Genomic DNA, 20,492 nt, shown 5'->3' with positions numbered 1-20,492 from the left:
GCAGGATTTACCTTCGGATATATCAACAAAGAGTCACTCAGATTGTATCAGTACAGAAGAGACGGAATCAGCTGTATGATCCATAGCCCGAATAAGAGCCAGAATGTGGAGAGACTGGGGTTGAAACAAACTGCACAGTCTGAACTTCAGACTGTGCAGTTTGTTCAGGTAAGAGCAGAACAGTGTTCAGACGCTGAACACTGTTCTGCTCTTACCTGAGGTGGTACAGAGTTTCAGCAGACATTTAGAGCTGGATGAATTTTTACACTGACCTAGAAACTGCACGAGGAGTCAATGATGCAGCAAAGCAGGCTACAGGACAAAAAATGTAGAACATGATGCACCTCAGGAAAGGATGGCGCCCTCTGTGATTTTCAGCTTTGCCTGATTAAACACTGCTCCCTGGTGTCTACAAACGGTGTCACAAGAAAACATTTATATGGCTGACGTCTCTGCAGACTGCACTGTAGCTGTCTGTGTTGTTCCTTTATGTTTCCAGAGCAGCTTTTATTCTCAGACATATTTTCAGCTGACAGCGCGTAGTTTGATTTATAGATCTAACGTCATCCGATTTCAAATTGTTGGCCTGTTTCATGTATTACAAATCAGAAAGCCTCCAGGGCTCACCTGATCTCCAGGAAGACAGCAAACTAAATTATGTATTTTCTTTAAGAGGCTAAAACGTGATCAGTTTCGCTCTGCGTCATTTGGACATGAATTACTTTTAAATGTGATATTCTGTATTTGTCCTTTATCTGTTTAATGTCCTGTACTAGGATTCTATACAGCAGTCGGTTCCTGCAATGAAAAGTTACCGTAAATATAACATTGTCTGTTACCTGCATTTTGATTCTTCTGAAACATAACTTCCTGCTCTCCATTCAAAATACTTTCCAGAATCGATTCCCTGCTGCACGTCATCACAAGTGTTTATTCCTTCATTGTTCATACAGAGGTCTTTCTAAATTCGCTCTCTTCCCTCAGGTGTGGGTTCGTTGTTAGCCCGCTTTCAGCTAACAGAAGGCCCCAGTAAACCAGCTCCACTGGCGGTGCAGTTCACCAGTGAGGGCAGCACGCTGTCAGGCTGTGACATTGAACTGGCTGGGCCAGGATACCGCTTCTCTCTCGTCAAGAAGAGGTTTGCCGCAGGTCAGTTCACTATCATACTAACAATGTGAGCAAATGTTTATGAAGTAAATGTAAGTCCTCCCCTCTCATTCAGCTGATCAAACCACTCTAAACTGATGTTGTAAATTGTTTAATTTCACATATACAAGTACAAAGTAATTATGATGTAATATATCAATATTAGCTCAGAAATATTTGTCACATTAGGAATTTTGAAAACCCTTTTAAAAGCATTATTATTATTAAAGTCAGTCAACTTGTGAAATCATATGTCTTTTGTTCAAAATTATAATACTCCAAATTAATCATGAAAACTAATATCAAAAAATGTTTGTTTACTTTTACGAATAGTTAAGCCAGGAAAAATATTTCTCTTATCTCATCATTACCAAAAATATTTGATTTGTTTATTTTATGATTTGTAATTTGCTCAAGTATTGTACTTACTGTGGCACCTGTCTCAGAAGTTAAAGGAGCGGTTCTTGCCAAAATCAAAGAAGGTTTTTTCCTGTAACCTGTCGTGCTCTTTATCGATCTAGATTCTTTTGGTGATATTGGCCAAGAAAATGCAACTAGATAGCTTGTCTTGTTCTCAAATTTGTTAGCTAAAATTACAGCCCGACTGAAGAGGACACCATTAATGTTTACAACCCCGCTCTGTCGAAATATCTCTGAGCTGATATCTGCAAATCTCAGCAACTGGCACCAAAATAATCTAGATGGTTCAGTAGCAGTACAGGTGGGAGGACAAATATCTACATCTGCAGAAGATATCCATAAAAGATCTACATCTAACATTTATTGGTGCATTACAGGAAAGTACCTGGCTGACAACTAACCTACTACTACTGAAACAGCACTGCTGAACAAAACAATCGTAGTGGACTGAGGTCGACACCGAGGACAGAGGACAAACCGACACCAGACAGACTTTCCATTAACCTTTTCGGAGCCCACACGACAGGTCCGCAGCCTACCCAGCAGTATTGTATAACTTGCATATTAGCATCGTGGAGCTGTTTTAGGTCATGTACTTATCGTATTTGTATTCATTTCATGACATCTGTAATGCGGCAGTTAGACATCTGGGTTCTCCCTCCCTCTAAAGTCTGTGCCTCTGTCTCCATCCTCCTCTGGTCAATGTGTGGTGGTGTTTTTTTTAAAGTGTCACTGCAGCTGCCTGACCGAAGACACAGTCAGAAAGCGTTTTTCAGACAGATTTAGATTTTCTGGACGACACACAGTTTGTTGTCTGGAAAGATTTGGCTGTGAAAAATTACCCATAAATAGGATCGTTGTGGTCGGACACACATCTCAACCTCTGACACATCCAAAGGGAGACGAGTTAATGTAGAATCGGGGGCCCAGGAAAGTTCCAGATAAGTTATACATCATAAGCAGATAGAAGAAAATCATCTGTATAAATAATCTTTCTATGAGAGTCTGAGCTCGAAGCCTAGGACAGCCGTCCTCACTGTCGCGCACTGACGGCAGCCGTTAGCCAGCAAGTAAATGCATTTGCGGATGCATTTTGACGCGTATGTTGTTCCAAATGATGCTTGTTTGCAATCAAATGAAACACTGAATCAAGCAACTACAAACAAAAAACTAGATTTCCATGCATCACCTACTGGTACTACAGGGTCACATGACTTTGGAATACATCCTTTTTAATATAAATGCACTGATCAGTCAAACTGTTATTTTATTTCTCTGGAATATACCGACGTGGAGAGAGAGGTTTTTCTTTTTAGCCAGTTAGGCAGCTGCAATGATAAATCAATGTACTGGTTGCAAAATAATGTTTTTCCCGTCAGAACAAAACAAGTGTACAAAGTGTCATTTTAAATCAGTAATATATATCTTAAAGGGCGTTTGGTGTTTTCCTCGTATTGTCAGATAGCCTTTCTGTTCCCAGGACAGCAGTGATAGACTCCAGAGTACATGACAGCATTCTATTTTTATTTATTGATGACGATGATTTGTTGTATAAAACATGTGATTCTGTATATGAATAGAATTTGAATGGTATCACACAACTCAGAACCCTTAAAGGTATAAATATTTGAATTCTCTCTCTTTTTTTTGTTATCTGTGTAGTTGGGTAACCTGTGTACAGTATAAGGTATAATTTTTGAATTTATTTCAGATATAATTTTTTAACTCAAGTGCAACAGAAGATTTGAGCTATATATGGGGTGGGAGGGGTAATTTAAAGAAAAAGATAAATCTCTTCCTGGATGCTGTGTTATGCTTTGTGAAAGCAGTGTTACTGTAGAGTTAGTTATACTGTGGGCAAAGTCCACAGTCTGAAGAGTTAGTGTGACATTTTGGGAAATCGGTGCACTCACATTCTTCATGTGTTGGAGGAGATGATGGACATCTGTCTGTTCAGCACGAGGATGGAGCAGGGGAGGATTAGCTTAGCATTAAGACTGGAGACAGGATGAAGCCTGGCTCCGCCTGAAGGTGTAAAATCTGCTCACAAGCGCCTCCTGAAGTTCAGGAGTCAACGATGTGTAAAAACTGGATTCGCAGCAGATATGAAAACACATTGATTTTCTGAGATGTAGAGGAGTAGGTAGGCGGACATTTAGGCATGTGACCTGTTTGGCTCTACGAATATCAAAAGAGACGTAAAGTTTCAGAAAAGAATCGTACAGTAGTCAACAGCAAGAGACAAATACATGGTGGAACCTGCTTGAATTGTGCCATGAATTACATATGTGTTCGTCAAGAAAATTTTGCGAGTGAAGAAAACCTAAGTTCATTTTAAAGATATTAAGTTACATCACCACCAACATCAGCATGGCCGTATCGACAGTCCGGAGCGTATTGACAGGTGAAGCTATGCAAAAGAAGAGTTAGTTAGCTAGTATACATGAGCGGCTATAAACGGTTTCGGCGAATGTTAAACAAAAAGACGTCTGTTGGGTGTGTAGTCTTTCCAATTGCAAAAAAAAAGACTTAGCGTTAAATGATGTTTGACATTGGTCTGTTGGTCCACCACTAGTCCAGACTGAAATTTTATACATTCATCATCTCCAAAGGATGAATTTTAATAACTATAGAAATTCCTGTTGGGCAGGTAAAAACATATTTATCCAATATTTTGATCTATGACTACCTGTAAAACTAATGGCGCTCCTGTCGTCCCGGCTGTACGTTGTATTATAATAAACTCTGTGGAACTTCTGTGTTGTGCTGGAAGCCGGTCGTTAGTTTACATTAGTGGTATCCATTTCTAAACTAACGTTAGCTGATAATGTTCTCTGTTAGCGGAGCAGAGAGGCCCTGGTCAAATCCTTTGGACTGCAGCAGAAAATCTGACACAAGTCCTTCTCAAAGAAATCCACAAACCAGCGGCCTTAACTTGAACAAATCAACCGAGAGAGACAGGGAAGGTCTCTCACAAAACTGACCCCGAAACTGAGATGGTGAATATTGTAGCTATAATACTTCAGTCAGCATCAGCAGTGTCATGGTAAGGAGGGTAGCATCAACAGCCTCACAGAGCTGCTAGCCTACAGACGCTCAGTCTCCTTTAAGCTAAGCTAAACTAACCATCTTGTGGCTCCATCTGAACATTTAACAGACTTTAGAGTGAATCACTCTTCTCATCTAAGTGAGTTTGCCCACTTCCCAAACTGTTAAACTTTTCCTTTTAGATAAGATCAAGATGAAGACAACGAAAGCAATCAGTTTTCCTCAGCAGCAGTGATCAAGTTTGGTGACTGTGGTACAACAGGTTTGTTTACTGGGACCAGCTGGTTTTTAGTTATTATTCAAACCTCATGAAACATAAAGAACTCATGCTAGTAGTAATTTCACTTCCCACATCTACCGATTCAGATATTCCTCAGCCTCGACCATGAGCCGGACCTGTTTTTCTTACCTGTTTCCATTCACCTCAGTGGTACCTGAACTCCCTGACTGTATCATGAGCACACCCCCGATCATCCAGCCAACGCTTGAATCCATGGCTTTATTTTGCATAATCGTAATGGTCTCTGTGAGATGACATGAGTTGTATGAGGTTGTGGAGCACGGTTAAGTTGACCAAAATGCTTTTTGTTCTTTCTTTTGTATTTTATGTGTGTGTACCCCGGACGGTCAGTCCTCTGTTAAGGAGAATAAGCTGAATATTTTTAAAATGGATAAAAGTGAAAAAATATTATATTGTTTAATGTGTAAAAAGAAAAAAAAAACACTGTGCTGATGATGTTGAACTTCCTGAATGCTCTGATGCTCAACATGAAGAACAAAGTGTGTGTGAAGTGTAGCCGAAGATCTCTGTACTGTATTGTCTGTCGGCATTCTGCTAAATGCAACCAATCATGGTCCTTTAAGAGCTGCAGTACGACAAGAGGACAATTAGAAACATGTCAATACTCTGATAAATTGATGGAATTCTCGATATCGGACATATTTACCGATTATTTGGCTCATAAAACGATCAGATTCGAGTTGTGCAGTGAAAACAATCTTTCTTTTGACAAGATTTACTATCATTTCTATGCGGTCTCTGTCTACAAGGTGATGATGATTGGTGCTATTTAGCTCTCACATTAGCTTGGGAACGTTTTCCTCTCAGCCATGTCGCTCCTCACTCAGTCGACTGGACAGGTCAACATGGCTGCAAGGAAGCTGTAACCTTCTGAGTGAATTCTGAAGCTATCAGCGCAACAGTCACTACAGCATTATCTACAGAGGCCCACCGTACACATCCACCATCTTGCATTTGTCTCAAAGTACCACTACACTACAGGTTACATAGTTTTTAGCTTAAAGGTCATGTAACACTATAAAAGTCAAATCAGTCTGTTAAAAAAGATTAAACAAAAGTTGTATTTTCCAGATTTTCTCCTCTGTTGTAAAATTGTCCAGCAGTAATACATTATCACATGCAGAGCCTGCAGTGTCAGGTGGGGGTCGTCTCCGATGGTAGATGGTACTGAATTGATGTGTTGTGCTGACTGTCAGTTACCTGTATTAATGTTGAGAAGAGAGCAGGAAGTGTGGTTATGTGTGCTATACGCCAGAATGCTTTTTGGTTCTGTACCGTTAACCTCAAACACATGTGCAAGCTGTTTGTACAGTACATAACAACGCTAAGATGAACTGAGAAACTTAGTTTGCTTCTTTCCAAAACCAATAAAAGTTATAACTGGATGCCTGTGTTCGCCGTTTTCCTTTTGTTTGTCATTGTGTGTCATTCAGTCTTTCTGTCTTGGCCTTGTCCTTCTGAACTGAATATTTAAACTACTGTTAAGATCGCGGTTAAATTTGATACAGACATTCATGGTCCCTAGGGGAAGAATCCGTCTGACGCTGGTGATCCCCTGACTCGTCCTCCAGCCCCACCAGCAAGTCAAATTGGCACAATGTTCACGAAAGTACTCATGTTTCATTGACTATGTGTAACAACAACGCAGACAGACTCGCTCTAATGCCAGGACGTTGAAGTGACACCATGAAACAGTCCCAGGGATCCTGGGGCAGCATGCTGAGTGATCCAGAAAAAAATGTTAGGCTAGATTGCAGAGGAACGGGAGTTCTGCAGACACCATCTCATAAAACAACTTGACAGTCCAAGGTGTAACGTAAGAGACATTTAAAGGTACACTAAGGGAAAAAGTTTGATCGGATGATTTTGCCTCAACAAGCAAAGTAAATAGATAGTCTTCATTTTCATGACTGAATAATCTGAATAACCAAAGTGACCTTAAAGGACAACACATACCGTTTTACTTTGTTTATAGGTGGCGGACCCTGCCGTTTCTCTAGCTTCAAACAGCGTTCCAGGAAGTTATTTTCCTCCTAGAGCAGCTTGTTTATTCAGTTGTGGGGTTTGTATTATATTATATATTGTAAATATTAAAATGCAGAGTTATATCTCCAAAAACTACATAGTGCCCTTTTTAAATGACAGAAATTCACAGAGCAGCAACCAGTGTTCGGCGGAGTCTGCCATCTTTTGTTCATGACGCTAGCCCTATCTCAAATCTGCGCCTAAAAACTGTCTCACAGAGGAGCTTTACATCTGTTCATGCTGCAACTTTACATTTCTTTAGGGCAGAATTTCAGTTTAGTGCAGTGACAACACTGTGCGTGTGCTCGGGTTAGGTTTAGGCACAAAAAATACTTGGTCATGGTCACATTAGGAAAAGTTGTTTTTTGTTTGTTTTTTTAATTTTGGCAGCCTTCTGACCTTTGACTCCACCAGCAGCCTCTCCACCTCCTGATAAGAACGTCAGGTCACAAAATGATGTGTGAACATGATATGACGCATTCTGTAGAAATGTCAGTATGATACGCGGCCTGCCGCACGTCTTGGAATGTTAACTGCCAACATTTTGTCATGGCTGAGAGCTTTGCTTTAGACTTCATTTTTGTTTTATTTATTGTAGACGTGTGTTTTATGCATGTGATGAGTGGAGAAAGAGAAGACGGAGAGAGTGAAATGACTACAAATAAACTAGCTCCCAGACACATGTAAACTGGGTATGTTGCTTTGGCATAGGGTGCTAATTCCTGTCTTTTTTTTTTTTTTTTCAGGATAGTGGTGTTACGATGGCCATGGACTGCACAAAGATCTCACAACTCACAGAATGTAAGCCCCGTGAAAGAACATTTATTTGACAAAAATAGCGACATGAAAAGAACACAGCTGCCTGTCAGCACATCAGAGCGGAGCTGGACGTTTTACAAAGGGGTAACTCTGTGGATACACGTGTGCATACAGGACACCAGCACCCCTTGGAGTAACAGCCCTGAGCGCATCATAGGTTCAGTTGTAATCTAATGAAGTACGTTTTCATGGTCGCACACGTCTTCCCACTGCACGTGTTCGCAGATGCTCAGGTGGTTCACGTTCACATCTACAAAACCCCACAAGTCAAAAGTAACAGCAGTATTAAAAAGAAATTAGAAAAATAGCAGTAGTGGGCTACGAGCATTATTATACAAACAATACTGAGATCATACTGTTTCTTAAAACATCAGTGTTTCGATTCCGATTTGGTTTCAGTGAAGGCAGAAGAGGAGAGAGCATAGTCATTTCGGAGAGGAAGAAGAAGCAGATGAAGAGAGGGGGTCGGCCTCAGCAGAGGAAGGTGAGGTCGCTCTTCCTGCAGCCCACCTGGCAGCACACGGTGGTCAGTACGTTGTTGATGTCCCGTCTGCTCAGCTGGGAGCCCAGGCTGCTGCTGCTCAGGCTCTCCAGACTGCTCTGCTCCCCCGCAGGCAAACCTGCAGCCAAGAGACACGGCTGGTGTTAGGAAGCGCTCTGACATGGCAGAACTTTCAACATTGTCCTCATTCAGTTTAAGTGACTTCTTCATCTTCTTCTCCTCCTCAGTTGTTTCAAACACAGTAACGGATGAACAAAGTCTCGAGTAATTGAGGTCTCCGTTTCCATTAAATAAGGAAACTCTAAATGACTGAACAGATTACCTCAGTGCTATTTGTCTTCTATAGTGTCACTTTACGCTTTCTAATCGGCACGACTGATAGGCTAACTGGGTTTGTTTGCGTGTGACAGACAGTAAGAGAGGGAGGCCGCCCGCCCGGGGGAACAGCCTGCTGCAGCTTTTAATCATGATATGTCTGCTCCTGCGGCGTAATAAGGTGGAGGAGCGGGCTGCGTCTCTGAGCGAGGCCACCTGTCTGCCTGCACACCCACCACACTTCATTCATAGTATATAACAGCACAGTACGTGCAGCACACAGCACTGTTGTTTGAATGGAGCGGTGCCTTAGATGAATAAAACAGCAGAGGAAAGCTCCATGTGCTGGCTTTAAGAAATATAAATCCCCTTTTACTTTGGAAAGTGTTTAGTGTTTCAGATCGCTGGCAGAAAACATCTTGTAGGGTAAAAGTTTTAGACTCTGTACTTTGGCAGAAATACCAAGCAGTTCAGTGGGTCCACATCTTGCCGCCTAAATCAGCGAGTTACATGTACAAACAGTTTAAGTTAGATACTGTAAATAAGATGGGATCTTATAAAGGTCACCTCTAGCGGACAAAGGGCCACAGAAAAGATTATATGTCCTCAAAAGATGGATGCAAACTGCAGGATTCGCTGCAAAATACAGCCTGGACACCCCAAAATATCTCGGTGACGTCTAGAGCGCCAACATTTTGATTATCCTTAAGCTGTTGAAAGAAAATTAACTGCAGACTACTTTGATAATTGATTCATAGTTTTTCAAGCAAAAATATCAAATGTCTGAGTGCCCCAAAATACAAATGGAGATGTCAAAAACGAAGAGCTGATATCTGTGTTTTGTTGTTTCTGAAACAATGACCATAAACTTCTATTTTATTCTGTCTTTTCAATTCTGTTCTGTTGCATATCGATGCGCGGTGGTTACGTGAAGGAACTTGATCTCCAATAACTAAAAGTGCCTATTTTTAAAAGGAGGTGGATATCAGTTGCTGAATATTTCGGTCCTTAATTTGCATTTTTAGGTAATTGTATTTTGTTCAATTTAATCCTCTATGTCCGGTCTTGGCAGGTATAATTAGGTTCCTGCATGTGTGCTCTGTCTCCTGTACAGTCTTATTTCATCTGTATGACAAGTGAAGCCCGACCTCAAGGTGATTTTCATCCTGATTGTTGAATCCTGACGGATTGAAATAATCGTCAACCTATTCTTTAAAGGAGCACTGTGTCGAAGTTGTGGAGAAGAAATTCAAACCCAGAATTTTAGTATTTACAGTATCGATGAGGTGATAATAGTTAGAAATGTTTATTTGTTTTTCCATAACTGAATAAACTTGAGAGGTAAAAGAGGTCCCCAGAACACTGTTTGAAACTACAAAGGTGGCAGGGTCCGCCACATATTAACAAAGTGTCGTCCTGAGGTCACTTATTCAGTCACAAAACGAAAATAGTTTATTTAGTTTGTTTAGGCATAAAAAAATCCATCAATGAAGATCTGTCTCTTCTGATTAAAACATCTTCTCCAAAAACTACACAGTGCACCTTTAAGACTAAAATTCCCTCTCAGTGTTCTTCATTTTTCTTTCTTGCATAAACTTGTGCGGCAAATCGCTGAACCAAAGGAAATATCACGTCTGCTGTTTGTAAGATAGAAAGAGAAGCTGTCTCACCGTCTCCCTCCATGTCTGTCTCGGTGAGGAGCCTCCTCCAGCGGGAGCCTCCGCAGGTGTAGACGACGGCCCTCAGGAACTCTCGGCCGCACAGCTTCACCGCCTTCACCTCCGCCTCCGCCTGCTCCACCTGCACCACCGCACACAGGAGCAGAGGCAACACCACCAGAGCACGCATGCTGGACAGCCGACTGTGTGTGGGGAGGTTTGACTCTGTCGATCGGGTTGGTTCTGGAACGGTCTGGTTGGTTGGTCGGTCGGTCGGTCCCTGATATCTCGAGTCTTCTCTCTCGGGTTGAGTCTTTCTGAGGCTGCACCATCTCCCTGTGTTATATACCATCCACCTTTCAGCTCATCAGTGCTGAGTATCTCTCCACCTCCTCCCTCTGACCAGCTCCTGAGCCAATCACAGACATGACCACACACACACAGACACACACACACACAGCTTCCGCTCACGATCCGTCATGACAATCAAGTCATATTTATGTTTCCAGTCTTCTCCACCTTCACCATCTTGGGGCATCTAAAGGAGAGTGTGACGCCCGTTAAGACTTTTACAACCCTGACCTGACAATCACATTAGATCCCCCTCCTCGGCCTCTCTGTGATTGTGTGATTGCGCCGACCTTCGCTACACCGCATGGCTAATTAAGTGATGCAAAGTGACCCCCCCGCAGTCAAGCAGATGTTCCATGTGTTTACAACACTCTGATGGCCTCGTCGTCTTTGGCTTTACAGCAGTTCGGGCCGTCCGAGAGGACGAGAGTCAATGTTGACAGTCCATCATGCAGGTCATTACGGTGAGATGAGACATTCAGCCCGACATTTCACTTCGATCTCTAAAGGAGGAGATTCCCACTTAGCATGTCAATGAAGTTATATTATGTTTGGCTGGACATGCGGTGGTGTTGTCCCTGTGGTAGCAGAAACCAAAGACATGTGTTATGGTTATAGAAGTAGAAGGGACCAAAGTATGACTCCTTTATTAGAAGCCTTTTTGTCCTTAAATGGGAAATGGGGAATTTTCAACAGCTTTTAAAACATCTTAACTTAACGATGAGGCCACTATATGACCTTTACATGCAAATGAGACTAGGAAAGATGGTATATCTCACAAGTTGCTTCCTTCTCCCACTCGCTACCAAAACAAAAACACATGCTAGCTGATCAAGATCACTAGGCAAGAGGTGGTGGTGCTCATACTGTCCACAGGAGCAAAAACATTTAGGTTCCCTGTGGCAGCCAAGGAACCTGAAAAAGAAGTAAGGGTCACTGTGTCACTGAATCTTGCTTTGGTGCCAGACTGTGGTGTCAGCTGGATTGAAGTCTATGGGAGATGCATGGAAAAACACAGTGAAGCCCAACGTATCTACGTCATAAGACTTCTGATGAACTAATAACCTGCAGAAAATGACAGCATACACTTCAGACAAGAGGTTAACCAACAAACAGCTGACAGGGCTGATAACGTTGTGATCAAATGATGCATGTCCGACTGATTTCCGTTGATGAGGATGCACTTACACCGCCAAACGGCAGCGCGGACAGGAGACTTTCCTACACAAATTTGAAGAAAGAAAAAAATCCATTGTTAACCTCCTCTCTGAAGTGTGTTCTTTCATTTTCTGCAAGCGTTTCTTCATCAGAAGTCATATGACATGGATATGTTGGGTTGATGTATGTTTCTTCATGCATCTCCCATAGACTTCAATACAGCTGTCATCACAGTCTGACACCACAGTAAGTTTTGGTGACGTGATGACTGTTCCTTCTTTTTTAGGTTCCTTGGCGGTGGCTTTAAGAACTTGGAAGAATTCCCTGATAAAGATCCACAGTAATGAAGGTCTATCTATTATTCATTTACTAGAACTTAACTACACAGAGTTTGCTGTTTTCCAGGTTAAGGTGGGGACTTTTGTATATTAAAGAGATCTGGGACATGTCAGCCCCTCAAACAATGGACATAATAGTTTGCTGTCTCTTTCCAGAAAATAAACACCAAATATTATTCGCTTAGTTCAGCAACCCAAACAACATGCTGACATTTCCAAATCTGTGTAGTTTTTCAGAGACGTCGTGTTGCTGTTGTCAGCGGCACGAGACTAAAAACTGCATGTGCTGTAATCACATTAATACATGATGAACATAACATTCAGCATGATGAACCCCTCGTGACAATAGTCACATAAGTGGCACATAAGTAAGCTCCCTCCACTGATGAAGAACGTGTGATGTGTTTGAAAGTTCTGCAAAAAGCTAGTAAGAAGACATTGAGTGTTGGGTTAAAAAATCAATAAACGTGTTCATGGTTCTTTTGAGGTGATGTAACTAATACATTTACGCAAGTACTGTACTTAAGTACAATTTTGAGGTATTTGTATTTCATACTTCCATTTTCTGCCACTTTATACTTTAACTTCGCTATGTTTCAGCAGCAAACATTGCACTTTGTGCTCCACTACATTTATCAGATGACTTTAGTTTCTAGTTACTTTCATTCTCTTTAAAGTTGAAACTCAGTCCTCTGGTTTATCTTCTGCACTCTAATCTTTGCTGTATGCACTGATAAAACTGAACCCTGGTTTTAGCCATTGAACTGTGTCTTTTGATGGCTACAATCAGAGCTGCGACTCCTCTCCTCATCATGAACCTTTTTCGACCCACCGCCCTGATTGCTGACTCAGAGGCCTGGAGAGGTTGAGAGTACCTAGATTACAATGACCTTATATTACCTTAAAACCCCTAAATAACAGGTGAGTAAGGTCATCTGCCAGTAGGACTCAGAACCTAAAAACCCAGGCTGTGTTTATCCCTTAAATTAATGTCTAACTGTGATCTGACCCTGTTGACTGATGCCAAATGTTGAGCCAAATCACTGGTGTTTGAATTCAAATGAGAACAGTATTCATGTAGTTTCTTCAGTGGCGTGACAGATATTTGGTTCCAGCAAACTGAGCAGCAGCTGCAGTGAAGCAGATAAGGTTCCCTCCCATCATGGTGGGAAGCTGTTAGTTTTGATCGAATTACAAAGCTCCTACATGTTTTCCATCAGACTGTCAGGACATAATGTCACGACTGAATTTGAGAATTCAGATGAAGGTGTGTTGTGAAGATTCGATGCTCGGCGATTGTAGCCGGGGAGAACTTTTGCGTCAGTTAATGTCACATGTGAAGGATTTATTCTATCAATGTGTAAATACAGGAAAAAAAGACTGTCATTAAGAAATCACCACTGTTGACCACATTGCCCTGTTCAGACAACCCACTAGACAGAGCCAAATTGAAATTGGAATTCTGATCCACGTGCAAGAAACCCTCAATAAAAATATTATTGGCATTTGTTTCTACCATGAGCGGGGCTCTGCATCAAGTGGACTAAATCTTTCATCAGTTGCATTGGTGCACCTGATATTCAGCAGATCAGATTTAAAAAAAAAACACCCAAAAACAAAACAAATCCAGAAATTCTTCCAGATGTAAGACAGGGGAACACGGTGGAATTTTAACACTAAGTTTAAACTTCTGACTTTGATTTATTGCAATTTTGTTGTAACTGTGATTTAAATGAGGAGAAACATTAATATGCACTTTTATTCCTGTTTACAGTCATTTACATAATGTGTCAAGAAAGTAAATTGAAATGCAAGGCTACAACCGAGTTAACCCAATAGAGAAAATGAGGTGCACCAGTGCAACCAGTGTAAAAAGTAAGACAGGAGCCCTGCCAGTGGGCTGCCAGGAGGTTTGAGGGGCTGAGGCGGAAAAACAAAAGGGGCCCAGCTTAATGCGGTGGGGCAACAGCACGCAGAAAGTTGTGATACATTGAAAGTCAACTAGAAGATCATCCCCAGAGGGAAGTTTATCAGGTTTTATCTACCATAGAGAGCACTTTGCCGTGTTTTTTTTTTTTTTTTTTTTTTTTAAAGCATTTGCGTCTGCTTAGCTAGGGTTAAGAAAAGATCAGATTTCCTGAAACCTTGAACTGCGTCTTTGCAACTGTAAAAATGTCAACTCTACATTCAGTATTAAGCCGAACAGGCAAATGTGATGTTTGCAGATAAGAGGCCTCCTAATGGGATTGTTGGTATCTCAAGGAGACATTCAGTCGTCCATGTCTCTGAAAACCAAATCTTACAATGAGAACAACGAGATAAAAGGACAAAACAGACACAAACCTAATTGGCTGGGGAATACGTGTGTGTGTGTGTGTGTGTGTGTGTGTGTGTGTGTGTGTGTGTGTGCGTGCGCGTGCGTGCGTGTGTGCGTGCGTGTGTGCCTGACTGAAAGATGTCCTCCGCAGCATCCACCTGAGAGAGAGGAGCCACAGGGACACTCTGCGCTCAGCTGTGTTTGTCTTGTGAGATGACCATCAGCTGCCTGTCTGTCATTGACTGACTGAGGGAATAATGGTTTCAAATTGCTCGCATAAAATGCTATAAAGCCAGAGAAAGTGCATTAACACGGACTGAAGACACAGTCATCATGTCAACAAAAGGGAAAGACTTCCTGTGATAGTTCAGTGAGTTCGATAAAAACTCATCAGCTGCACCAAAACAGTGTATAAAGTATTTAATCATGTTCTGACTGGTGGAAAGTGTCATTTGTGTCTGGTTGTAATAAAAATCACTTCTCTTTACTTATTCTCCTGTTTTTGTCCTCTGTTGGTCTTTAAATGCTTCCTTTACTGGAAGTGTTTTGCACAATTATATTTTTATTTAACGTCCACTTCTAGATTAATATTTTTTGACATATTCACCCGTAGTGTTGCCTTAGAACACAAAAGTTACATACATACACTGTAAAACTTATTTCATTTCACGGTAAGTTAAGGGCTAATAATTGTAGCGAATTCATTGTAGGATACAGTAATTATTTACATTGATATAAGCATAATGGTTGGGTTACCATGAAAACACAGTACATTTCTGACCTGTCACTGTAAATTTGTTTGATTTACAATAAATAAAGATGATTATTACATTATCGTTCTGTAATTCTACCACAAAATACTATATTTTCAAAGTAACGTTGTGTCTTGTTATAGAAGCAATACATTCCTGTGATTTCCATATATGAATTAATTATTGTATACTGCTTTAAATTGACTGTAATTACCTTTTTTTTTTTTTTTACTGTATTCTTACTGCAGCCATATCCATATTTCGCTGTAGATGCATTACAGATGTGCAGAGCTCACATGTACATTCAAAGAGAAACCATTTATCTGCCTCTCATTCTAATCATAACAGAGGACGTCAGGTTGTTTTACTTGACTGGTGCCTTGAACAGCCAATAACGTTATAAAACAAACACATTATAACCTGAGATTGTACGTTAAAATACAGGTTACAATCCTGTTTTCTGTTTGGGAGATGATATTACCTTTTGCTGACTGCAGCTTGAAAACGATATGTAAATCAAGAGGTTTTGTTTTTGTCACTGATGGGAGAAGAGTTTGATATATCAGGTGGGAAATTGAAAGGAAAAGCGTTTTGATGAAACCGTGCAACAAAAAGGCTACGTGAATGAACTGATTTGTGGAAAATGTTATGTAACTGGTGTGCAAATCCATAGCATGACTCTGCGAGGAAATGAAGTAACACCAGCAGCAAATGACTCATTAAATGTGTTTACAGGACATCTGTCTTTCCCTTTCACAGCAAACATTTCCTGTTTTCACCGCAATAAAGTCTAAATCCAACTTTGACAAAACAGGACACTGTAGAAACTATTTTGGCTTTAAATGCTGCTTAGAGAAAATGTCATTCTGATTGTTGAAAGATTGCAACTTTTAAATGTAAAAGTTCATATCATTAGTATAATTTAATTAATATAACATGAATGATATATAGCTGCAAAGGAGATCAAACACCACTCTACTGTGACAAATGTTGACCCAATATATTGACGAATGTATGAGGCCCAAATGGATTTCGTAACAATATGTTTTTCTTCATGCCCATAAAACTATTTTTATTTTTCCAGATCTGCTGGACAGAGATGGACATCCCATGACTACAGCAAGTCCACACATTCTAACCAACACCTTATATTATGATGTAACGTTATTCTAATATTATATTATATTATATTATATTATAATAATCTTTTTTTGGAGAATTAGAATATATAACTTGTATATATGATTTAAACATACAGTGGGCTACATAATAACAATTCACAACCTATGCAGTTAAACAGATATCATTAATAGGCTTACAAACAAACAATATAACCAAATAATTTTCTTGTCATAGTTTGTCGGTGTAGTTTCTGTCTCTCACTGATTCTTCGGCAGGACCATCAGAGGACTGTGGTCCTCCTCTCTGCCTCTGCGTCGTTACTCCTCCAGGCCTGCAGGTGGCGGTGTGCCGCTGAAGCGATGAGCTCCGGGTCTGCAGCCGAGGAAGACATCCAGCATGTTGGAGACGCCTTTGCTTTTTAAGCTGGTCAACTTCACAGAAATATAACTCTGGCTCATTCGTACTGGTTATCTACTCGGAACAGCGGCAGCTGACGACCCCGAGGTAAGTTCTGTGTTGCTGTTGTGAGTTCGTGATAAACGTTGTTGTGTGCTAACTGAGGAAGCTAACCTTGGCTAGCTCACCTGCTAAACTGAAGAGCAGAGCAACATTGGTCTCTGAGCTGTCACTGATGTGGACACACAGGACGTCTGTCAGTGGCATCTACACTTCATCCATGGAACAATCTGGATTCATGTTGTGCACATGTGGCTCAACGTTATTCTAAGAGCTAAATCTGTTGTTGTTGTTGTTGTTGTTTTCTGTCTGTAAGTGAAGTTGGCTACCTGAGTTGTGGCGACCTTGACGACCAGTCTACCTCTTGTGTGCAACGGTTATGATTTAATCTCCTGTAATGTGTTACTTATTTCATGCACATATCTATGTCAGTGGTGGAAAAACTACTCAGATTCTTTAGGCCACTTGTGTTTAAGTTGTGGGTCTTCAGTATAACAGACCTATGTTATTAGTAAAAGCATTAAAAATACTCATGTATGTCCAATGAGTGTTAACAATGTGTAAAGTAACATATTTCACTGTGAAATGAAGGACAGGAGAATTTAACGTGGAAAAATTGGAACAAGTGTAGTAGATTTACCTCACATTTGTAAATACACTGCATGCACACTGTATTTATGACCTGCTCACTACTGAGAAGCTCAAAGCAGAAGATGTTTGACATTTGCACTGAAAAACTTGAGGCAATTATCAAATTAATAGATGGCAGTGATAAAATGAATGACAGGGAATTCATTTCCAATCAACGACTACTTGTTTTAGCTCCAACTGTTATGTCTCATCTGGTAGGTCTGGAAACACCATGGAGCCCATAATGAATCAGATTTGGCCGAGAGTCTTCCAGCGGATTCACAGAACTGCAGTGCTTCCCATGAGGAGCCATTCAGGGTGTGCTGAGCCTACCGCCGTCCCTGCCTCCACCAGCTCCAGACATATCAGACCCACACTCCTGGTTTCCCGCTTGTACCAGCCTGCAAGCCTGCGTGATATGCAGCAGGACACCCTGCTGAAAGGAGAGATGACTTGTAAGAGCCAGAGGCTCATGCAGAAGGCCGGGCTCATCCATCCATCCAACCCGGGTTGTTACTATTACCTTCCTGCCACCGTCCGCTCCATGGAGAAGCTGGTAAGACGAGCTTTTAAGGAATTATTATGTCAAGTAAGCATGGTGACGACAAAGCAATACTTTGATAAAAAATATTCTCTGAAGAGATTTTTCTGGCATGAATCTATAACCAGGATATGTCAAGAAAAATAGAAAAGAACCATACAAGAGTCAATTGATTTGGTTTTTCAGAGCTATTTTACTTTCTATTGAGACTTTTTTTCACCTGGACAATTTGTTTTTGTTTTTTTTATGGATAATTTGATAATTCAGCTTCCTGCTTCTGAAATGTATGTTTTTGTCTAGATTTAGCTGCCTTTTCATCAATACTTTTCTTTTATTTAAAACACTAGCAAACCACTTTAGGAAGTTAATGGTGTATAATGTACAATAACTCGTATGCATATGGTTTATATGGTTTCTTCATAGTAGAGCTAAAAGTCCCCAGTTTATCTGGATTGTCACCCTTAAAACAAAGCTAACAGTTGGAGAAATATTTTCTTTTCAGATTAACTTATTACATAATTTTCCAAATTCTGATTGTTTAGTGATTCATATGAAAAGCATTAGCATTTTGATCCTAAAAAACCTTAACAACTGGTGTCTTAAACCAACAGATGAGAGTCATCGACCAAGAGATGCAGGGAATTGGTGGGCAGAAGCTGGACATGCCCAGTTTGTGCTCAGCTGAGCTCTGGAAAAACAGTGAGCGCTGGGACTTGATGGGAAAGGAGCTCCTCCGCCTGAAGGACCGCCACGGAGGAGACTACTGCTTGGCTCCCACACATGAGGAGGCCGTGACGACTCTGGTCGCCCACCAGACGACTCTTTCCCACAGACTGTTGCCTCTGCTTCTGTATCAGGTAGCTTTTACCCTGTTAACATGAGTGCATTTGGTGTAATGAGCTGCAATGTTACAATATCTTTTATTCAACAACAGATCACTCGCAAATTCAGAGACGAACCAAAGCCGAGGTTCGGCCTGCTACGAGGGAGGGAGTTCTACATGAAAGACATGTACTCGTTTGATGTGAGTGAAGAAGCAGCTTACCAGACCTACGAATCAGTGTGTCAGGCATACACCAGGCTCTTTGCCCGGCTGGGTCTGCGATGTGTTCAGGTGCAGGCGGACACGGGCAACATTGGCGGTAAACTCTCCCACGAGTTCCAGCTGCCAGCAGACATCGGGGAGGACCGGCTTTTTGTCTGTGGGAACTGCTCCTTCTCTGCTAACGTAGAGACCATGTCATCCAAGAGAACTGACTGCCCGCAGTGTAACACTGGCACACTGGTGGAGTCGAGGGGTATAGAGGTCGGACACACATTTTACCTGGGTAAAAAGTACTCTCAAATATTCAATGCCACCTTCAGCAATTCCCAGAACAAGTCTGAGGTTGCAGAGATGGGCTGCTATGGTCTTGGTGTAACCCGAATTCTCGCTGCAGCCATTGAGGTGATGTCCACAGAAGAGGAGATCCGCTGGCCAGGCCTTCTTGCACCTTACCAGGTGTGTGTTTTACCCCCAAAGAAAGGCAGTAAGGTGGACAAGGCAGCAGTCTTGGCTGAGGAACTGGTGCACACTTTGGGAGAGACACTGCCTGGTTTAAGAGGTGAAGTTGTTCTTGATGACCGTACACAGATGACCATTGGAAAGAGGCTTAAAGACGCCAGCAAACTGGGCTACCCTTATGTTATTGTAGCAGGACAGGGAGCTCTAGAGGAAACCCCCAGGTTTGAGGTAATCTGTCAGCAGACAGGTGAGACGATGTTTCTCAGTAAAGATGGACTGTTAGATCTTCTGGGAAGAGTGGAAACTGTATGAGTCACACCTCTGAATGTGGACATATATATTTTAGGTTTGTGGGTTCTTTGTATCAAGCAAAATGTCAGTGAGGTGATGGTTAGGTGAGGTCAAAGTTATAAATTTTGCATGTTTGTATAAATTTTGTTTCATGCCAATAAGAGGAGTGGTTGTTGGTATGGCATAGACTTACTGTCACAACGCTCGATAATGGACCTGAGAGTATTCAGTTGCTTTTGGTTTACATGATGTAAAACACAGGAATGTCACAGTTGTCTTTGTTACAGCCTTTCATGTTCCCATGCAAATAAAAACATGAGCCAACTGAGATGAACAGAAATAATGACCATTTGCTGTTGTGTTTTAGTTCGGGTTAGCAGTATGAAATTCACATTGTACAACCATCTCAAAAAGATATCCCGGTTCCACAGCATCATGGTATACAGTGTCAAACAGTTATTATAAATATTCTTATTAATATCAGTCACATAGCAACATTTTATTGTAACTGGTAATAGTTCATTTTATTGAAGTTAACAATGCATCACATTGCCTTTAACTGACGTGTGAATAAAATCTTAACATTTACAATATTTCCATATTCATATTCTTAAACGTAGTAAGAGCATTTAGCACATCACTGGAGAAAATCAGGTACCATCAAATGGTACAGGCTGTTTCTACTGCTTCCACATCACATAACCATTGTCAGTGGTGGACGAAGTCATAAGATCTCAAGCACAAGTGCCAATACTGCAAAATGAAACGCACAGCATTACAAATAAAAGTCTTGTAAAC

At 41.1% G+C, this 20,492-nt stretch overlaps 3 protein-coding genes across 27 annotated transcripts in view; 2 read left to right on the top strand and 1 right to left on the bottom strand.

The window, feature by feature from the left end:
* Positions 1 to 7,821, top strand: part of sgip1a (SH3GL interacting endocytic adaptor 1a) — a 78,656-nt gene extending 70,835 nt beyond the window's left edge. For 24 of the 25 annotated variants that reach the window (XM_037114533.1, XM_037114540.1, XM_037114545.1 and 21 more), the window contains 2 exons: positions 985 to 1,149; positions 1,944 to 6,300. In XM_037114533.1, coding sequence (XP_036970428.1) covers positions 985 to 1,149; positions 1,944 to 1,966 — 188 coding nt within the window. In that variant the 3' untranslated portion in view covers positions 1,967 to 6,300. Of the gene's footprint in view, positions 1 to 984; positions 1,150 to 1,943; positions 6,301 to 7,686 lie in introns of those variants that run through there. The other variant, XR_005077723.1, reaches the window with a different exon arrangement.
* On the bottom strand, positions 7,743 to 10,566 carry insl5a (insulin-like 5a). Its single transcript, XM_037114614.1, has 2 exons — positions 10,247 to 10,566; positions 7,743 to 8,379 (listed from the first exon to the last, which is right to left on the bottom strand). The coding sequence occupies exons 1-2, from the start codon at positions 10,422 to 10,424 to the stop codon at positions 8,231 to 8,233; spliced, it is 327 nt and encodes a 108-aa protein (XP_036970509.1). The 5' UTR covers positions 10,425 to 10,566; the 3' UTR covers positions 7,743 to 8,230.
* Positions 10,567 to 16,564: 5,998 nt separating this feature from the next.
* pars2 (prolyl-tRNA synthetase 2, mitochondrial) lies at positions 16,565 to 20,301 on the top strand. Its single transcript, XM_037114597.1, has 4 exons — positions 16,565 to 16,776; positions 17,578 to 17,914; positions 18,511 to 18,756; positions 18,834 to 20,301. Exons 2-4 carry the CDS (start codon positions 17,591 to 17,593, stop codon positions 19,713 to 19,715), a joined length of 1,452 nt encoding a protein of 483 aa, XP_036970492.1. The 5' UTR covers positions 16,565 to 16,776; positions 17,578 to 17,590; the 3' UTR covers positions 19,716 to 20,301.
* The last annotated feature ends 191 nt before the right edge of the window (positions 20,302 to 20,492 follow it).

Source organism: Acanthopagrus latus, chromosome 11, assembly GCF_904848185.1.
Source record: "Acanthopagrus latus isolate v.2019 chromosome 11, fAcaLat1.1, whole genome shotgun sequence".
Classification (NCBI taxonomy): domain Eukaryota; kingdom Metazoa; phylum Chordata; class Actinopteri; order Spariformes; family Sparidae; genus Acanthopagrus; species Acanthopagrus latus.
This window is presented reverse-complemented; position numbering and strand designations above follow the sequence as displayed.

What these genes read in the sequence shown, in the direction of transcription:
- pars2 (XM_037114597.1), top strand. Translation starts at nt 17,591, where the DNA reads ATGGAGCCCATAATGAATCAGATTTGGCCGAGAGTCTTCCAGCGGATT. An exon ending in TCCGCTCCATGGAGAAGCTG is followed by an intron (nt 17,915 to 18,510) that starts GTAAGACGAGCT and finishes TTAAACCAACAG; the next exon opens with ATGAGAGTCATCGACCAAGA. An exon ending in TGCCTCTGCTTCTGTATCAG is followed by an intron (nt 18,757 to 18,833) that starts GTAGCTTTTACC and finishes ATTCAACAACAG; the next exon opens with ATCACTCGCAAATTCAGAGA.
- insl5a (XM_037114614.1), bottom strand. Translation starts at nt 10,424, where the DNA reads ATGCGTGCTCTGGTGGTGTTGCCTCTGCTCCTGTGTGCGGTGGTGCAG. An exon ending in GACAGACATGGAGGGAGACG is followed by an intron (nt 8,380 to 10,246) that starts GTGAGACAGCTT and finishes TCTTGGCTGCAG; the next exon opens with GTTTGCCTGCGGGGGAGCAG.